This window comes from Manacus vitellinus, unplaced genomic scaffold, assembly GCF_001715985.3.
Source record: "Manacus vitellinus isolate BGI_N305 unplaced genomic scaffold, ASM171598v3 scaffold_3_pilon, whole genome shotgun sequence".
In the NCBI taxonomy this organism is placed as follows: domain Eukaryota; kingdom Metazoa; phylum Chordata; class Aves; order Passeriformes; family Pipridae; genus Manacus; species Manacus vitellinus.
In genome coordinates this window covers 28,492,883-28,514,099 of record NW_021940535.1, presented here as the reverse complement: position 1 = coordinate 28,514,099, position 21,217 = coordinate 28,492,883, and the positions used below count along the sequence as shown (strand labels likewise).

General features: G+C 35.2%; 1 protein-coding gene across 3 annotated transcripts in view; it reads right to left on the bottom strand.

The window, feature by feature from the left end:
* THSD7A (thrombospondin type 1 domain containing 7A) overlaps positions 1-21,217 on the bottom strand; it is a 268,216-nt gene that overhangs the window by 71,905 nt on the left and 175,094 nt on the right. For all 3 annotated transcript variants that reach the window (XM_018075615.3, XM_018075617.3, XM_018075616.3), the window contains one exon: positions 1,620-1,811. In XM_018075615.3, the coding sequence (XP_017931104.1) occupies positions 1,620-1,811 (192 nt within the window). The remainder of the gene's footprint in view (positions 1-1,619; positions 1,812-21,217) is intronic.

The following is a 21,217-nucleotide window of genomic DNA, read 5'->3' as shown; positions in this document are numbered from 1 at the left end:
ACCTACAACACCTAGGTAATGAGTTAGCTTTCTCAGCATTAGTTTAAGGACCTTTTCACTACTACCTATGTGCCAGTCTTTGTGATCACTGGGTGCTGATTCTGATCATTGCACAACAAACATAAATAAAATTCACATATCTAAAATCCAGGCTATGCTGAACAGTTTTGCTGCATCTGCACCTTTGTAAATTAACCTAGGTTGTATTAAGTATCAAAGTCAGAATAAAACCAGTACTTTTTAAGAAGAAGCATAAGAAAGTGGAATAATTTTTTTAGTAACGTAGGTTTTCACTTCTGTGGCATGCTTGTCAGGAGTTTAAATTTCTGTCTCCAGTAAAACTACAAAAGTGTATCAAAAATCTATTGCCTTGACCTACATGGAAAAGCAAGAAGCACGTGAATGTATGTTTATTTGAATTATCTGGCTCTGTGTTTCCCTCAAAATGAGTCCCTTTGACACACTATAAAAAAAAAAGACAACATAAACTAAATTTTGTTTCTAATTTTAAGAGTTTCTACTTTGTTACATAGATTCATCCAAGTAACTTATTATTTGAATCATCTACTAAAATAGAGTTCTGATTGTTTCTTACACTTTTACCAAGGGTTCCCTTCAGGGAAAAGGTTAAAAAGTGCTCTGCTACTTATTTTTTTTTTTACAGTCACCTGAATTCTGTCAAATACACTGCACACTTTCATCAATGGTGTTACCTTTGTCTGCAAATAGCGGTGTACAGATATTCTGTTTCACTGCTTCCATACGTTACAGCTTTCACTTTTCAGCTGAATTTCATCTTAACATAAAGGTATAAAATGCTTAACAGTTTTAAAGAAGAACTAACAAATGCATCTGATCCCTTTATATTGAGGGCATTTAACTTTTCTGTCAGTAATAAATGTGAGTAAACACTTTCTAAGAACTCTTTGGTGGCTATGTTTCCTGGCTCCTGGTGTTGCATGAGGCATTTTATCAGTTGGACCCTGGCACATCTGATGTTAGAACCATCTTACGTACAGAATATATTTGTTCTACAGCCCAAAACCCTCCCCTCCCTGGCAATCAAAACCCAAACAAAACCCATTGTAGAAAGCATGGGAAATCATCAAAGAATAGATATTAGCCCATATCTAAAACCTTTTTCTTCTTTTCCTTTATATTCCAGCTATGTCTTCTCTTTGCATTTGCTGCAGAAGGACCATTTGCATGAATGAAAATCATTTGAGGACTTGCAGGGCAAAACAAAAGTCCTGCTATGAATAAAAATGTTAATGGGGTAACACAAGTTACATGTAATGGGGTATCGGATAAACCATTTGCCGCGTTTAATTTTAGTAGAAAACAGGAAAAACATGTATTTGAAACAGAAACGGTAACATTAAGCAGAATAATAAAAAATAGCAGCATTAACTGAAATGAGCAAAATAAAATCTCCTGTTTTAAACCGCTTCAGGTACCAGGAGTAACGTAGAATTAGCATTTAATAATTTTTCCTTTTTTTAAAAAAACACAACTGCATCCAATAATTTGCTTCTGTAGATCGAGAAATTACTTTGACATTACAAAGACAGCTGAGAATTCACAATCAAACTAGAGCCTGCAAGGGTATGCGACCTTACCTTCACCTGCGTACGCCAGAATGGAGCGGGCACGCATCTGCTTCCCTTCTGTGGTTTTGCCGGAGCAGGTGTGTGAGCAGGAGGACCATGCAGACCACATGCTGAGCACACAGTCCTTTGGGCACGGAGCTTCACAGGCGACCGGGATTGGGTAGATAGCATCTCTACACAGCTGTCTGTCAACCTCTTCTCCTGGGAAAAAAAGGCCGGTAGCAGTCCATCATTTGTTAAATTAACTTAAAATGAGCAATCTAGTCCAGATGGACACACAAATAAATTAGATTCTGTTCTTCTATATAAACAAAGTAAATAGATTTTTTATTAAAATTACTTGTCTCCTCTGCCTTGATTCTGAGAGAACTTGCTTAAATCTAGTTTAATTTGATATTCTGATGAAGTGAATGCCAGCCTAGGTGGTCTTGAGGCTTTCATTTTGTAATACTTGATTCCACAGAAAATCCAAATGTGAGTAACAGAGTATATAACATACCTATGGAAAACTGTGTACATGGAAACACATGTTGTAATGACCTAGTTTTCTTCCATGTTTGTGGGAGAAGGAGAAAAACATCCTAACTTCCAGCTTAGCCAGTTTTGTAACCCACAATTCATCCTTTGAGTTGCAGCTATTCATCAAAATATGAAAAGCTGCAGTAAAGTGCAGTCAGAGTGTCATTTGGTTAGAAAGATCTTCATTTGTTAGCAAACCAGAGACACATTACTCTTTGTGTCATGGAAGTATAAAACGATCTATGCGTTTGTATTATGTCACATCAAGGCACACATTTCATTATACTAAAAAGATCCAGGCTGGTATAAATTGTTCAATGAAATATTAGCTATTAAGTAGCTAATATTCAATAAGAAAAATGGTGACAGCACTGTGTCTAAGATCTGTCTGAACAGCACCCTAATCATAAAATGGATAGTTTTGTGAAATGACATATAATTTCTTGATCAAACAATTTAATATTCATTAAGTGAGGAATGAATGAGGGACCGTATATTCTGACGTCAATAAGTCTCATGATAAATCTTCATGTTGGAGCAGATGATGAAAAAAATTAACTAAGAAGGGAGAGGTTTGGGTTCACTTTTTAGAATTCTAGTCTTGTTATTTTACAAACCAATTAGAGTGCTTGCAAGGAAAAGCAGAAGGATTGAGCAGTAGCCCAATACACAATGCCAGTTTCAAGGAACTGTAAAAATGTTGCATCTAAGAGCACACTGGAGTTCTGGGGCCCTGATAACCACCTACAATCAAGGCATGGAAAGAGCCAGTTCATTTGTAAACATGAAACTTTTAAAAAAAATTTTCTATAAAGGATAAAATTTCAAAGCATCTGAATGCCTTTTGTGCTATATGATCCTTGCTGCACTAGGGCATAAAACCTCCTGTTGAGTTATGTTTTGCCTTCTGAAATACTGTTGAGGCATACTTGATCTTGCCAGGACTGAACAGGAGTGTCTAGAGTATGCACTTTCTAAGATCCACCATGTCAATCCCTTTGTTCTAATAGCCAATGTCAACAAAATAAAGTCTCATCACGATCTGCAAATGAACATAAGTCTTCAATCCAACAAAACATTTGTTAGGTATATTAATTACTCTATAACTGAATCATAAATGCATCAGCCACTTTTAATAATTATCAGCTGGATTCTGAAAGCTAATTCAGTGAGAACTGTGCATACTGCAAATGAAGCCAAAGCTCTATAAACACGGATTTACCCAAGTCTCAAATTAGGCTTTATTGCTTAATAGAATAATAATAATAAAATGATACAAACGCTAAGCTAAAGAGAAACTACATTTTTTGTCATTCAAGATTTACAGTCTTAGAGTCTCTCAAATAAGAATCTCTGCTAAACTGAGTTCCTGAAACTAGGAGGTTGTTTAGTACTTGTCATATTGTGAGTCCCAGAGCTATTAATGACCAAATTCTTCATGAAAGAGGAAAAGATGAGGGCCATCCATCCAATATTAACCAGAGCCAAATATTTTATTCATACAGAATATTTAGGCACAACAGAACTGCAAACATCAATCTTCGTTGGCTCTGAAAACCAGGGGAAATCTGCAGCTCATGTTTTTAAAATAACCTGAAGTAGTCATAGTCGTCTGAATTATAAAGACCTTTGAGATCAAGTCAGTCTCAACAGTTGTATTTTCCCATATTAAAAATAAAAATTTGAGCCTTGCCGAAGGCTTCATAGCTCTCCCACATCAAGTTCTGCTTCCCTCACTGGACTCAGTCTGCATCAATTGCTCCTTCTTTTGTATCACAGGTCACCACACTCTGACACTACTGCAGGATAGATTCCTTTCTGCTTCCTCAGAACAGAATGTGTTTGGGTTGAAAGACAAGAGACAGAGGAGTGGACTGCAAACATCCTTTCCAAAGAAGAGGAAAAAAAAGTTAGAAAAGGGGCTAACCCTACTCTGAAATTGTTCCATTTCTAGGTAAGACTCAATGAGGTAAACTGCCAGGATACTTTCACGCTGGTTGCTATTACAGTAAAGTGTAAACAAATGATACTATATTGAGCTTATTTATAACCTGCTAGCTGTTAATTTTAAACTCAAACTAAATTTGGGGCCATAATGAGAAATTCTGTTAAACTAGTTTCAGTCTGAGTTTATATTTCAAACAAAACTAAGCCTTGGACTTCTCTCAGAATCAAACCCTTCTTTTCTCGTTTGCTTTTACAAAGAAAATATTCTAGAGATACAGATCTTACATATTGGCATTTCATTTTTGTCAACTGTCCAATTCTTATCTGATGAATTCAATAGCATAGAAATGTAGTTGGAAGGAAGGTTTATAATGGGTACTTCTTATCTTCAGTGAAATATTTTTTAGACTAAATTGTTTCTGACATTTCACTAATGATTTTATGAACAACTTGACCTTTTTTGCCTTCCTCTTTAAAGTGCATAGTGTAGTCAACTACCAGGAATCACTCAACCCTAAGCTGGGAACAATGCCAGTGTAAAGACTAAAACTACTCAGAAAACGTCCCATTTGAAAAAGTTTGCCATATGTATGGAAGCAAGTCCAGAGGAGGGCCATGAAGGTGATCGGAGAGCAGGAGCATGTTTTCTATGAGGAATGGCTGTGAAAATTGAGGTCGTTCAGCCTGGAGAAGGCCCTAGTGAGACATTGTAGCACCTTCCAGTATTTAAAAAGGGCTGACAAGAAAGCTGGAGAGGGGCTTTTTACAAAAGCATGTAGTAACAGGGTAAGGAGGAATAGCTTTAAACTGAAGCAGGGTAGGTTTAGATTAGATAAAAGAAAGACATTTTTTACTGTGAAAGTGGTGAGGCACTGGAACAGGTTGTCCAGAGAAGCTGTGGATGTCCCACCCCTAGAAGTGTTAAAGGCCGGGTTGGATGGAGCTCTGAGCAACTTGGTCTAGTGGAAGGTGTCCCTGCCTATAGCAGGTCAGGGCTGGAACTAGATGAACTTTATCCCTTCCAACCCAAACCATTCTATCATCCTATGATTCTGTTTGAATGTTATGGGTATAAATTTATGTTGCACAAGAGTTGAAGACAGAACTCCAAAAACATGCCTCAAAGGCCTCTGCCCTGGGTTATTTATACTTTAAATGACAGAATGACAAAAAGTAAAAAGTAAAAAGATGAAAACAGAATATGACATTTCTGTCAAGAGAACTCTTCACCATTTATCAGTTGATTTGTTCTTTAAAACCTAGTATCTAGCAGTAGTCCATGTTCAGAAACAATGTCTATGTTGTTGAACGATACACAGATGCACGTTTTGGACTAAAATCTCCAAACTGCACTTAAGGGAGTGACTGTATGTAGAAATGGCAGGAAGCAAAAGAGGTTTCATGTTTCCAGAATTTAAAATGTCAAAAATTGTTTAAACCTTCACTGGGATTTTTTTTACAGATTTACATTAGTGAGGAGTGCTGAGCTAGCATTCCTCAAACTGGATCCTCAAACTCAAATGCTGGATCCAGCTAGACAATCAGCAAAACGAGTCACTGCATTAAAACCTCCTTGTGGCCGCCTTTTTGGCATGAAGACCTCCTGTATGTGTGCACACAGGAGAGCCACTACCGAACTACTGAACAATTTAACTGCTTTAAAACAAACACAGAACATCAACCAAACGAAAACCCCTAAACCTCCTACTGAATAGGCAAAGTTTTACAGATCAGAGAGGGAACTTGTGAACAGCATTTCAGAGGAACTGGCTGATAAGTATCAGACTGTATTCATATCACCAGTTTTGTTTTATCATATTCACAAAACTAATGTGGTATCTGTGAAAATTTGGTCTAGATGCTAATGGTCAGTCTAGACCACAGAAGACCCATTTTCTGAGGTTAGTACAGTTGAATCATGTCATTCCTTTGTGGTTTTGGTCACTCATGTAAAATGTGCCTGATATTTAAGTTTCTTGTAAAATGATTCAAGAAAGTTCCAATGGGAAGCATTCTTAGAGTTGGTATCACTAGAGAGACATAGCAAAGAAATGTTCTTCCTTATGTGTATCTTTTAACACGATGCGCTTCAGTGCACAATAAAAAATTGCTGTGAAATTCTAACCTGTAGTAAATTAAAAGGCAAGTGTTTAACAAAGGAAAATTTTCTTTTAAAGTCTTAAAATAAGCACTAAAATCGCTGCAAGATTCAATGAAACATAGAGAATAATTTAAAAAAATTCAACATAAAATAAAACTGCTGCTGGAGTTCTATGCAATAAGACAACAAGCTTGGTCTCAGTTCTGTACCAGGAAATCAGCTATTGTTTCTGAAAGTCTGAACTCTAAACCAATATAAACTCTGTAAAAAAATGACAATACATCACAGTAAACAGGCTTAAATCAAGAGAGTGCTTTGAACATTAATATCGAACATTATTTTTAATATGTCTATGTAATCAGTAAAAGACAGGAATATCACACTGGTGTCAAAGCAATCTTACAGTTATATTTTAGAGTTTATAAAAGAATTAATGACAGTAACTGAGACCAAATGCTAAAACTGCAACTTCAGATTCTGAATTGCTTAGTACAATATGTCTAATTTACTGTTCTTCAACTCTAAGAAAAGAAAAAGTCTCACTTAGGTCAGTACTTTTTTGTGGTTCCTAGCACCCACACACAATAGTCTGATTTTAAGCACAACAAACCATAGAGAATCATTCAAGTGTTTTTAAAACTGCACATTTAAAATGAGGACATAAAGATACAAAGTATGGAAAAGACTAACAGCTCACAGCACTGCATGATCTACATGTACTGGTTATACATATTAAGGTATGTACTGTGTTGCATGTATGTGACTACATCAGTTATAGGCATCAGTTTCTCAGTTGATGCCTCTCTTAACAGTTTTCTTGTCTTGCCATCGAAGCTGAAAAGGAGGCACATGATGTATCATCTGCTGGAAAACTGCTGGGCACCTAAAATACTTGGAAAAGCACCTGAGAACTCAATTTTTAAAGTGCTCGATGTTTGTGGTGAAGAAGGCTTGGACATTATTCAACTGCCTTCAGTAATGCCTCTAAGCTTGGAGGCTGCAGGAGAAAAATGCAGTTAGTTCACACGATAACAAAATCTGTGAGCTGTGCTGATTGCCACTGACTGTTTCCTTCCTTTCCTGTGCAGAAAAATAATCAACAGGAAAGTCTTGAACTGTCTCTGCTGTGGGTTGCAAAGGCTGAAATGGCTGAGACTGTTCTTTATCTTGAACATGCAGCTTCCCACATACATTCTTCCCACATGAGATCCTACGTGTGTCCTCACACATTCCCTCGTCAGTCTCAAAATGTGTTGAATGACCTCCTCAGTCTGGCTGAGGAGCCAAAGCTGTCCATCAAGAATAAAATATGCATATTTATACTCAAAACTTAGTAAAACCAGGACTGCACTATGTGCTCAGTCCTGTTCTTCATACGGAAATAACTTTAATCACTTCCTGCAGTTGAAGCTAATAAAACATATCCCTCTCCACTAAAAAGTTTGTGATACAATGTTAATTTGTTTTGCATTATTCCTGTAGAGATATACAATGATAGTTTGACTAGAAGGGAAAATATGGAGATTTTTGTTTGTTTGTTTCTTAATTTTCTTACAATTCTGAAGTGCCTAAATCAGGGTAGAAAAATAGAAAGAAAATCTAACTGCCTCAAAGTTACAGGAATGCTATGACTAGACTGTAACAATATAGACAGAGTATTAGTGAATTTAACTGTCATTATTCTAAATAAAATAAAATAAAAAAAACAACTTCAAGAAAATCACTAAATAAGAAAACTTACAAACTTATTCAAATGTGAAATTCCATACTAGATTTTAAATAGTAATAACCTTGTCTATGCATTGGATGATTAGTCTAATGCAAGATAGAAGTTCTTCATATTACAGAACAGCTATCAAATTTATCCAAACCCCCACATTTTTCACATGCTAGGACACCTTATTATCTACAAATGAGCAGACATTAATCAATCACCAGGGTAAACTAAAATTATGGTTTAAATTTCTAATACTTTTGCATTTTTTTTCAAATCACTAATTGATTACCCGTCGACAAAATTCACCACAAAAGGAAAAATCCTGCCTGCCTAGCATAAATTGCATGTAAGTTAATGTCACAGTAAATTAACTTTTTCTTCCAAACCTCAGTGCTCCAGCAGTAGCGTGGATTTTTCTTTCTAAAATGATCAGAAGAGGTAGAGAACTGTTATGCACTGTGCATAGGAAAAAGTGGGGGCCCATAATACTTTCATTCAAATTTTGTCCTTTTGCATAATCAGACACTTGTTTATTTTCTTCCTCAAACCTTATCATAGTTCTACTTTATCAGAATTGCTGATTGGAAATTCAGTCTCTTACCATGACTTATTCTTTTTTTTTCTTTTTTTTTTGGCCATTCTGTTTTGGTTTTTGTTTGGTTTTCCTTACACAGGAGGAACTCTCTGAGGAATGTTATCTTTGTCAGAGAATGTCTCTAACTAAAACGCGGACACAACTGCGAAAGGCTGACCCAGATTTTTCAGTAGGGAGAATTTAGAAGTTAATCTCTGAAAACCTAATCAAATAAGCCACAGAAAGGGGAAACAATAATATTTACAAGCAATTCATCATTTACCATCTAGTTTAGCTCAACAATCTTAAGAGTATTTGGAGGGAAAAAAAAGCAGCACATACAGTGGTACCTGACTGACAGAACAATCAGTTCAATACCTGCATATAGCACATACTTTGACAGACAATAGGAAACTTTCTGTGTTCTGTTAATCCCACTAGCCTTCATATCATCTTGATGGTATTTATTCATATCTGCTCCCAAGTCTGTCAATGTAAGCTTTAATGTTAGTAAAATGGTAATGCCTTTGAAAACCGCAGCAACCTTAGTAATTATTTTCTGTTACGGTTCCTGAGTGACCAGCTGTCAAAAATATCTCTTTACAAGGTAGGTTGATAAATTCTCAATGTTTGAAATAATTTTAACCTCTCTAATTGAACATAAAGCCACATTAACTACAATTTATGACCTCAATATATTCTACTTCATTGACTCCTACATTTTTCAACAAACACAACGTGAAAAGATGGTGTATTTTCCTCTCGTATTATTCTTATCAAGTGAAGTTTCTGTATTCATTTCTAATGCTTAGGTGCCTAGCTGGTAGCTCCAAGTGTTAAACCAGTTGCTGATTCCCTAATCACAAGCCTTTCTCTCAATTGCTTTCGCTAAGTAGTATTTGCATTTAATTAAGTAAATCTTAATTAGCTGATGGTTAATATTCTTGAAGTCTTTTTCTTCTAAGAAGCCTAAGTAGAAATGGCAGTGATTCCAATGAAGACAAATACACTGGTTGCATCTGTTCATTATGTAAAAATGACAGAAAGTTGGTTTAATGGTTTAATAGTTTAATGATATGAAAACATTATAGGATTGTAAATTGTTTGATTTGGTGATTTGCGTGTGCAAGTTTACTGTGGTTTTAGTTTCAATGCAGTGTCATACAGTCTATTCCTTAGTAGAAGAAAAATGGTAAACTTGATACCTTGGCCACTTACTCAAAAAAACTATCATGAATCTCAGAAACACGTGGATGTATTTATTTTTTTTAAATAAAAATAAAAAGCACATAGACCTTTCTCTTATTTATATCTTTACCATGACAGCACACACAAATCAGTGACATAGACAAAGGGTCACTGACTACTCTTCTTTCACTATGCAAATACTGGAAGATATGAATACCTTTTAAAATACTTTTATAATACTAAATTTTAAAACATGGTTTTGGCTTTTTGTTTTTTTAAGCAAACATTTGTGATGACAAATGATTGATAATGACAGGAACTAATAATACACAAAACAAAAATAGCTGGAGCTTAGAAACCCACCATATCCAATGTTTTTCCAATCAAAGATAACAGCATGACAACACACTTAAAAAAAAATCATGATCTTTTTAAGGTTTTCTATTCCTTAATGAGATGAAACAACACATTTTACAAGGAATAGCTTCTTGTTGACGGCTATGTGCAATTTTCTTCTTTCTTATGGGAAAAGAAATTTTGATGAGTGGGATGACAGTGGCTTCAAGAACTCCCACATTCATGCAGAAATCTAATTTCAACAATAACACTTGAACACTTCTGCTCCTTCTCTGTAACCAAACCAGTAAATGCTACTGCTACAGTTCAGTTACAGCTTACAGAGTAGCAGCATGTGTTTGCTCACCTTTCCCACAACACAGCGTATTGCCAGCTGTGTAAAAGAATGCAGAAGCAGGTAACCCCTTGCAAGTAGTTTATAGGAAAGCTAAAAGGTGTGAAAGCTATTCTGCTACAGAGGTAAGACAGTTCTAGCTACAAGTTTCTTCCCTGTCTTTAAGCTCATCCAAAGTTTCAATCAAGTAAATTTCAAGAAAAGTAAGGCACTCCTAAAATATCCAGGTCAGCATTCCTTAATGCATCAGGTAAAGATTTGCACCATATAAAAAACATTTACAGGAATGACCAATACCATACCTTGAAATAACAACAACAAAGGGACAACTCTGATGCAAAAATTAAGAACTTATTTTAAAGATGAATATTTGCTGCTATAATTGCTTCCGATGGGAAACATCTTTGCATATTCTTTGGATGTAACTTAAAAATAATGGTTAAAAATAATGAACTAACATCTTCAGATACAATATTAATGCTTCCAGTAATCCCATTTCCACATCTGGTAATAGCAGAACATTTGTACCTCCATTTATATTGGAGTCATCTATCAGGATTACAGCCATGTAGATATAGTCTAAATTTCACAGAGGCAGATAAAAACAGGTAAAAAAATAGTATTTCTTTACTCAAATAATTTTTTTTAATGTAAAATGCAGTGTTATCTGGACAGATTAAACAGTATGAAAAAAAAGAAGTCCATAACTATGTTAACACAGAAACATACAGAAATCGGGAGCATTTGGTTGGGGAAATTAATTCCATTAAAGGGTAACCTTCTTATTTGTGCTTGCATTCTTTACTCAGTGAGAATGAGAAAAGTGAAAAATAGCTGTTCTCTTTTAGTCAACTTAATATTTTGTGGTATCCACTTTGAAAATTTACCTCTTACTTCTTTATCCCCTCTCTAAATTTTCACTATTCTTTTCTAGATTTACTGAGGTTGAAAACTAAAATTACATATTTTCACTCAGAAAATATAGAAACAGGTTTTCCAATTCTACTTGTACTTATTTACATAATTTTCTAAGTAGTAAGGGTGACGCCAGCCACACTATCTGTTCCCCTAAGCACACAGCAGTCACCTGACTACCTGTGAGGGTACCAGTTAAATAAATAATAAATAAATAAATAAATAAATAAATGCACATGAGGCAAGTTCCTTCCCTGTGAGGGTACCAGTTAAATAAATAATAAATAAATAAATAAATAAATAAATGCACATGAGGCAAGTTCCTTCAGTATACACACAAAGGCACACTGGTGGTATCTTATAGCACTGTGACTTAAAAAGTAACACAGCCTTTTTATCTCTGACACAACCCTGTGAGTTACTGAGTGCATATTTTGTATTACGCATCAAAGGCTATTGGAAAATTCTTCTTACAGATGATACCTTCTTTGATTCTTCACGGCTTCAGATACAATTGAATATTCACCAGCATGAAAGAGGCTGTATCTGAATTATTAGTGATAAAGGGAGTATGACTAAAAAAAGCCTATTATAAATAGGAATACTGAAGAATTAATCCAAACTAATTAAAATCAGACTTTGAAGGAGATTAGTTAAACTGTATTAACATTTTATGTTAATAAATAGCCCATTTTGTATGGCTATCCTTATTCGGAATGAAAGAGAAAATTCTTGACAAAGAGAATTAAGGCCACCTTAACTCTGAATAAGAGGATTCACAGACACATTTAGTATAGTTTAATTATTTTTGTCATTAGTTTGGATCGACTTTTCAAAGTGTCTCCATGCATATAAGACAAAACAAAAACTGAGACATGATATGCCTTTAGCTGAAAATCTTCTATACTTTTTACTTGATATCATAGCAGACTTGTACCACAGGGATAGAAGTCTAGTATTTCTAATAAAGAGCACAGAGGAGTACCCATACACTGCTTGACAAAAGGAATAAAATTTTCCTACTGCTTGACAGGTATTTGAAGTATTTTCATGGTTCATTTGCTAATGTAGTCTTACTGAGAATGATAAGGAACAGAGAATACAAGTGTATTGATCATAACCAAGCACAGTTGCCTTCTAGTGTCAAATAAGCCAATCAAATGTCATCTTGATATGAAAGAAAAAATAAGTTTGATGACAGGCAACAGTCCCATTGAGAATAAAATCAATATTAGTCATGGGACCAAGTGGGATCAATATGTCAGACCGATAGGCCATTTTAGGAGGACGGGGAAAGGAGGAGAAAAGTGCTGACAGAGCTATAAGGAAACAAAAAGACAGTGTGAATCTGAAGGATGAGATCACTTGAAAATTCACTCTACATTTCTAAAAACGCTTGTCAAAAGCACCAAGTCACATTAAAAAATAGAGCTGATTCCAAGTTCAACTGGGTTGTCTCATAAACTTTTCCCAATCAAGCCCCAATTCATATAGTGAAAAAATGATATAAAAATATGACTTACAAAATTTAAAAATAATTTATTTGTTTGTAAAATGTTACAGAAACTCTACTGGGTTTAAAAGTGAAGAAAAACCCTTTCACAGACTTTGGAAATACTGGTACTGTTATTTGAATATTGTTAACCATAGGATTTTAATTACATGGATTTGAAAATGCATCATGCATGTATTTTATTGCAATATGTCTTTTTCATTATTTAGAAAACAAGACATTTTTCACTGGCAATTGTGGTACTATTTTTTCACTGCTGAGTATTCTCATAAAATTTTAAAATTCATCTGATATAGACAAATAGAGTGTTGTAGTCTTTTAAAAGGTTTCACAAGCATTTTATTGTAACTGCTATTTTAGGCATTCCCCCCTCACCTCCAATAAGCTCAAAATTAAGTGGAGAAGAAGTTTGGGAAGGGCAATGGAATGTCAATCAAACCAGTTTGATCAGAAAAGATAATTCTGATGTGCTCATCTGAACTAGATTAATATTCAGGGATATAAGTCAGGAATAGAAGCATAAAAAGGAAATAACAGGCAAGACTAGAAAAACAGTAGCATGAAAACAATGTGACAGTTCCACTAATGTCAGTAGAATGAAAGTGCTCACCACAATCTTTTCAAAAACTCCCTACACTGAGGTACTAATCTACATATTTTCAGCAGTTACCTTAAATGGCCTGGTTTTTCAAGAAACACCAAAACTTTCACAAACTTCAGGCTTCTCATTTTCTGCATAAATATGAGCTTTGGTGAATAAATTTATATATTTAAGCTAAAAGGTCCAAGAAGTTGCATCATAAATTGATTCATAAATACTCCAGCACTGCAGTTTCAACACTATTTTCCTAGAATTTGCCCATGATATTCTTCTCTCTAATGCAAAAGCTTAATCCACAGCTGAAAAAAAACGACTAATGGTATGCACCTGACAGAATATTAGGTGAATTTTTCAGTTTTTCAATTGCTTAGTATTTCACAAATATGCAGCGAATTTGCAGCAAGTTTACAACCGTGCATTCATATATATCTGTCATACCTCTTGCCACACAAATATACACGTATCTCAAAGGGGAGTTTAAGAGAGTAAGAAAAATTATTTTATATTGGAAAAGATGATTTCAAACATTTTCTTTGCATTATTCATCCAGTTGCAGCTAGTAAAGAGTTGTCACTCTCTATGTAATCTGACAGCTCAATTAAATCACAGTTAAAACACAGGACCCAAGAGGTGTAAGAGAGATCACTGCCACTGTCATGTTTACACATTTCTGAGGAATGGTTTTAAAATTAATTTCACGGATGCTTCTGTCTGTGTCCTACCACTGGCAGATAAAATGCAGTCTTTGGAGAACATCTTTTTATGCATCTTGCAAAGAATATCTTCTCATCATTACAAGTAGAAGGCACAGCACGCCTTTAGGGAGCTCCGACATGAATTAATCTTCTCTTTTGGAAATATTTTCATAACTGATTCCAGAAGACTAAACTAACCCATCCTTTTGACTTTTCCATTCTTCAATCCTCTCAGCATATAGACTCAGAGAAAGAGATGTAAGGAAAGCAGCCAGAGGTAAATACCATTACATCTTATATATGTTAAATTAAGGAAATATAATAACAATGTCATAACTAAATCAGAAATAACAGGAGCACATTTGCAATATATAGGGACATTACAACTTTCTTACTTTGTTAATAAGTTATACAAGCTAATGTCCTAAAGTCACAGAAATCTGAGAGATTTCACTGTAGATTTGCACCTACTCAAAGAAATAAATTGTTTCCTGGAAACAGGATTCCCTTTCCCTACTGGAAGGACATCATTAGTTTTCTAGAAGCCTTCTTTAATATATGAGATGCTTCTAGCTAGTGTAATTCTTCTTTTCCCCTCTTTAAATAATAATAAAACAATAAAATAATTAATAACAATAAATAAATAATAATAAACAATAATAAACAATAATAAACAATAAATAAATAAAAGCAATAATTAAAAAAATCCATTCTGAGACCCTCAGAACAAGAGATTTAATATAGTTTTTGCTTAATATCTTTTCTCTGGAAAACACTAATGCAGCAATTTGCTATTTATAAAATAATATCAGTACCAGTAAACTATGTCTAATATCAGTAAAATTAAACACAAACATCTGATAATTCCTAGGGAAAGATTTATATAGTAATCAATAAATTACCCCCAAAACTATGTCAAGAAAGCAAACAAGAGTAAACGTCAGAATTGAAGTTGCCTTCATATAACGCAGACTTTTTAATTGCATAATCACATGCTTATTTTTCCACTGGGTCCCTTCCTCCTTCAGTTCACAGATTGGAAACTCCTTAATGATATTTGGTACTTTTAGTTTTATTCTCTTTGTTCAAGGCACAGGGCTATGTTTTATTTAACACATACTAATTCAAAGTGTTATTAAAACAGAATTGGTATTTTTTGCTAAGATCTTTCTGTCATGACTATCAGACGCCCACTAATACAGTGTTAATTTTCAGAACACTCAAGATGTGATGGGTTCATATTATATTTGGCTGACTGTGGTGGGTTTACTTTGGCAGAATGCCAGGTGCCCACCCAGCTGCTCTGTCCCTCCCCTTCCCAACTGGACAGGGGAGAGAGTAAGGTAGGAAAAGAAAACAACGCAAATCGTGGGTTGCAATAAGACAGTTTATATCTATCCAAGCAAAAGCAAAAGCAGCGTGCGTGCAAACAAAGCAGAAGCCAGCAGTTAATCTCTACTTCTCATAAGCATCGATGGGCGGCCACTCCTCTGAGAAGCAGGACTTGAGCACACGGCAGCCATCAGAGACAACGAGTGCCTCCGGTCCTGCTCCTTGCCTTAACTTTTATATCTGGGTTGACATCATATGGTATGAAATATCCCCTTGGTCAGTGTGGGTCAGTTGGCCTACTTGTGTCCCTTCCCAGGATCTCGGATCTCGCCCTCGACTGAAGAAGGAATGTTACAGCAGTAGCCAAAACATGGGTGTGTTATCAACAAACCTCTAGCTACCAATGCAGAGCACGGCACTGTGAGGGCTACTATGGGGAAATAAATTCCAGCTCAGCCACACCCACCACGCTGATGCTGAACAAAAGTGGAGCAAAATTGAACCCTGAAGAATGAGAAAACTAAGGCTAGGTTTATCAAAGACGTTGTATTCATTACTACAAAATGCCCACTTAATCGCCAAAGGAGATAGATATATCTGTATCACAAATTAGTAGGTTCTGGGGGGAAAATGCCACGTTGGCACACTGAAATAATTAAGTACTTCCATTTGACACATTCGCATAAGGACCAGACAAATAATTTTAATTTCCTGATGTTTGAGGGCTTGCCTTTACAAGCTAAAATACTTAATTTTGACATAATATTTCTTTCCAATTTTCTACTTTAAAAGAGAAGTCAAATGAAAAATAGTACTTCTGCCGTGGGTGTTACACTGATGCTGGACAACGCTGCTCTGCCTGGTGACCTCATGAGGCAAAAGCAGAAGCAGACTATAATCATTGCATTCCAGCTCCAGAAGTTATGAATTTCCCTCTTTCTTCCCCATTCTCTCTCTTCTTATCCAGCCTTATTTTTTCTAGACACGAATCTCACTGTCCCTTTCACCCAGTCCTGCCAAATTCTCCCCAGCTTCTTGTCAAATCCTCACTTGGGCTGACCGTTAAGAGACTAAATCCCTCATGAAATTCATTCCTTATCCCTGTCATGTAGAGACATTTTATAATTTACTTGGTCTTGATAAATTGTCCTGGAAACCAGGGTAAAATTCCACCTTTCCCCAGTTCTTAACTTCATTGTTTGGTCACAACCAGTTTCTTCCTCTTGTCCCCCTTTTCACCGAAGCCCAGGTACAAATCTATTCTTTTCCCTCCACTACTGAAACTACTGTTTCAGCTACGTAGAGTCAAAGACTACCTGCACCTCAAAATCTGGAACAAATCACTGGGAACACTGGAGAGACTGGTATTCTCAGTTGTTTGCCCTGATTCCAAGTAATCATTGTGGCTGGGCATGTTTTAGTTTGAAGTTTCTGAGGTATTCAGTGGAAATAGTGTTCGTGCAGTGCACAGGAGTTGCAAGAATTGCAAAATGACACAGATAACATCTTAAGGCTCTGAATTGCCACTGGAACAGTTATCTTGTGAAATGAAATATTTTTGGCAGGTAAGAGTGGTTTTTCATTAATCAGTACTCAACACAAATTATGATCTGTAAGAAATGTCAGATAATGAGCTGCTTAAGGCTGAAAGTACTGAGAGTAAAATTGTTATTTATGCTGGCTCAACATGACTAGCTCATGACTGTGTTTTAATTGTCACCATTTATCAACACACTAGTTTCACGGCTTTGAAATTTGATAACATTTATTTAGAAAATGTACCATTAGCATGCAGGTTGTTGGAAAATATAAATAGGCCTGTGCAACCTTTTTCTCTTAGATGGAAAACTGACTCCCATCAAATCTAATGAGATGATACTGTCTTAGAACATTTTATCACAAAGATTAATGACTAGTACTGTGTAATATAATATGTAGCAATTTTTTTTAATATATAACAGTATTAGATGTAACATTATCTCTTCTAAATATGTTTTGTAAAAATATTTCAAGTATTTTCTGCGTCTGTTCTAGGGAGTTAACACCTTGACATACAAATCCAAAACCAAAGTTCAATACTGGGTCTATAAATCCAGTTTTACAATCCATCCATAATTCCATAAACCCCTTTCTCTTTCTGTTTTCATAACAGCATAATTTGAAGTAACAAACTGAAATACTGTAAAGCATTAAACTGACCTTCCTAAAAAAACCCAATTGTTTTAAAATGTATCTACAATTATTCCCCTCTGAGTTGTTACCATGATGAGTCTAATCAGAACTGAGTTCCTGCATTGCAGAATGGTACTTAAATCAAAATGCTTGTTTCAAAATTCCCCCTCTTAATTTACCCACAAGCAGGTATTGCAGTATCATACTGGTTGTGCCATCAAAAACAAAAGCAAGTTACTAAGAGTATGCATAATATAAAACATGTAATTGCACTCTCTGGTACATTTTCAAAACATTTGCACTTCCCACTACATCAACTTCTACTCTTAGAAGTCCAATAAATCTTAGACCAGTGCAGCCTCTCTGCAAAGGTTTTGTAGTATATTTTAGAAGTAAACAGGCCAAAACACACTGAACTTATCTGACTAGACAGTCAAGACATGAGAAAAGGATTTTGGTAATTAAGTTGGCCCACTCATTTTTAACTTAATTATATTATTTATGGACATTAATGTCTCTGTAGGCATTGTCCATAACAACTGCAACTCTGTCTTCAAAAATATATGATAAATTGGAAACAAAGGTCTATTGCACTGTCATAAAGGATAATTGTTTACTGAACTGTGCAGATGAAACATAGTTACATTCTACTCATCACTTTAATTGAAATCATCACATCAAATTATAGGGCAACTGTTAAAGGCATGGACAAAGAAAGTGATGTATTTAATTCATTCCACGTAATTTAATCAGTTCATGTTACATAAACACTAAAAGCACCCATTCTTATATGAAACTCAATAGTGACATGCCCACCCTCCTAATGTCAAGATGAGAGACTAAAAGGAATTGGTGTTACCAATTAAAGGTGACCTTTTATTGACAGAAGAATTATCAATTATCAAACTTTCTGGGATTTGAATGAGATATTTTAAGCAGTACTGTGGACTAGTTTTTCCTTATATTCCTTTATATTAAATAAGGCAAATCTTGTAAAAAAATTAAAAGCCTTAAAAATCTAGTGCTCTGAAACATAAGGAGGGTACCAATTTTAAGGTCCTTTAAACTGACTGTATTTACATACACTGTATTACATACACCAAACATCTGATAAACTCATTAAATATTTTTTTATGTAAGCAGAAAAATTAAAGGAAAGGATGGAAAAACTTGGTTTTAAATTTCATAGCCTACGTGTTTACAGAGATGAAAAAACTGTACATGTGACATTTGATTTAAATGACTCAGATGGTCATCCAAAAAGCTCTCAACAGCAAAGAACAGTTTAAAGCAGTTCTGTTATGATATTAGCTAGGTAATAAATATTGGGAAATGATGACTAATGCCTATATAATCAAGTTCCTGTAAGTATAAGGCAAAGCTGAAAGTAGTCATTAACTACTGTATTTTTCTACTAATTGACTGCTGAGCATTGACCAGATTTTGATCTGGGTTTTGTTATAGAATTAACTGAATAATTCAATGGAATCCGAATTTGAATCTCGCTCTTTGTTCTTTTTAAAGAACTAAGTGGTAAAGTGACACGAAGTAGTATTTTCATTCCTAAATACTCGTTAAAAAATCCAACCAGTCTGATGGTTTCTTCATTTAATGCATAGCCACACAATAAAAATGGCAGAAAAAGTAGGATCTTTATATTTGGGCACACCTATAAAATACTCATGCCCAGATCGATTGAATAAATGAAGACCAGCAGCTATTCATTTAGCATATATTTGATTCAAGCCATAGGTATACCAAAAGAGCCAATTCCTAAAACAGCCAAAATATTTCAAATAAAAGTTGTTGCACCAGCCAATCTTCAGTTTTCCTGAAATTTATTCTACATGTTTCATGAATTGCCTATTTTAAGATGATATAAAGCCATAAGCAAAAAATTAATACAGAAAATAGAGATAATGATCAGGGAATAACAGAAGAAAATTTAAACTACATGAAGAAATTTTATAAGATTTACTTCAAAGTGAAATTCAACAAAAGGAAGAAAAGAAATATTTCAGAAATAAATATGTCTAAATCTGAAAAACAACAATAAGGCAAATAAAACATATAGGACACTCATATGACTGAAGTACGGTGTCTTCAGCCAGTCTCAATAGATGAGAATAAACACAAAATAAATGAAACATACCCTGGAAATGTGCTCTGTTCCATTTTGGTCAGTAGAGTGCTTCAGCTCCAGACAAAGTAGTTAAACTAATTGTTTTGAAATGTATCTGAACAAAACAGACTACTCTACCTTCTGTATCTTCTAATTAACTACCGACACCACTGTTTTATCCTCTAAAATTGCAAAATGGGTAAAACCCACCCATTTACACAAGAATATATTAATGTCAGCAGTGGTTTGAATTAGCGCTTCAATCTCAGGAAGACCAGACCTGTGTCACCCACATCCATCCAGGTACCAGAAAAGAGCTCGTGCCACTCAGCTACATCAGCACGCACCTCCGCCTAGACAACTTCCGGAACAATTTTGCTACTTCAAAGAGTTGTAGGAATTTACATATACACGGAGAGCCTTGCTGTTGCCACGGCTCCCTCTTCTATGGTGAGTTTCTCTCACAGCTGGGATACAGAAGATGGCAGCACATCCACTCCTGCCCATCCCCTGTCAAGCTAGCTGTAACCCAACAATTAGTGAGCTTGACCGAGATCTGGAAGAAAACTGCCCTTCAAAAGTGAGATCTGTTTTATCCAGAGTAGCACATACAGTGGCACAAAGTCCAGTATATCATAAAGGCTGTAAAGCAATTTATTATTTACATATTCTTACAAAATGAGCAAGTCATTTCAGCCGACTGTGAGGATCAGAATCACACTACTGATACTACAGCCACTGCTAGTACCTGTGCTACAGATTTCAGTCCAAAGATAAAACCAAAAATGAATGAAACGAGCATTTTGTAGGTATTTTCAGCAGTAGTTAATTTTGTGGATTTTTATGTCAGAAATTAGTTTGCCCTATTTACATATGATTGGCACTAACATGTCTGTTAACGGAGTGTGGAAGTGGCCAGCTTTCTTACCATAGACTTCAAATAATACAGAAATATTTTTGAAACTGTATTCTTCATAAATTGTCATAGCTATAGAGAAACAGAGCAAATTCATCTGTTCTAAAACCACTCTTCTGAACTGTATTAAAATGCTTATAATAGATAATATGTACATACCCGTGTGTGTGCAAGTATGCCTTGCATATATAAAAAAAGATGGATAACAATTTATTTTTAAAAAATCATTCTGTCATTATTCAAGGTAATCTGTAGAATGGAACACCAGCAACAGATCTCTACTTATTAAAATTATGTATACAGTGGAGGAATTCTGATCAGTTTCTGTCCAGTCTGGGAGTTGCCACAACTGAAAGGTGTTCTTTTTACCTAAAGGACCTCCTTCATGAATTTCCTGGAAAATTATTCTGAAAAGGTTCTTTCCACAGTAAAAGACTGAAGTTCCTTTTATATAATAAAATACATCAAAGTTCATTATAGCCTCTGCAATGACAACCTGGGGTACTGACTGTCATATTTTTTTTCAGCCTGAATGAAAATCCTGATTACTGCATTCTGCTGTGGAAAGAGAATGACAATCACAGGCCTCCAGCAATGAGACAGG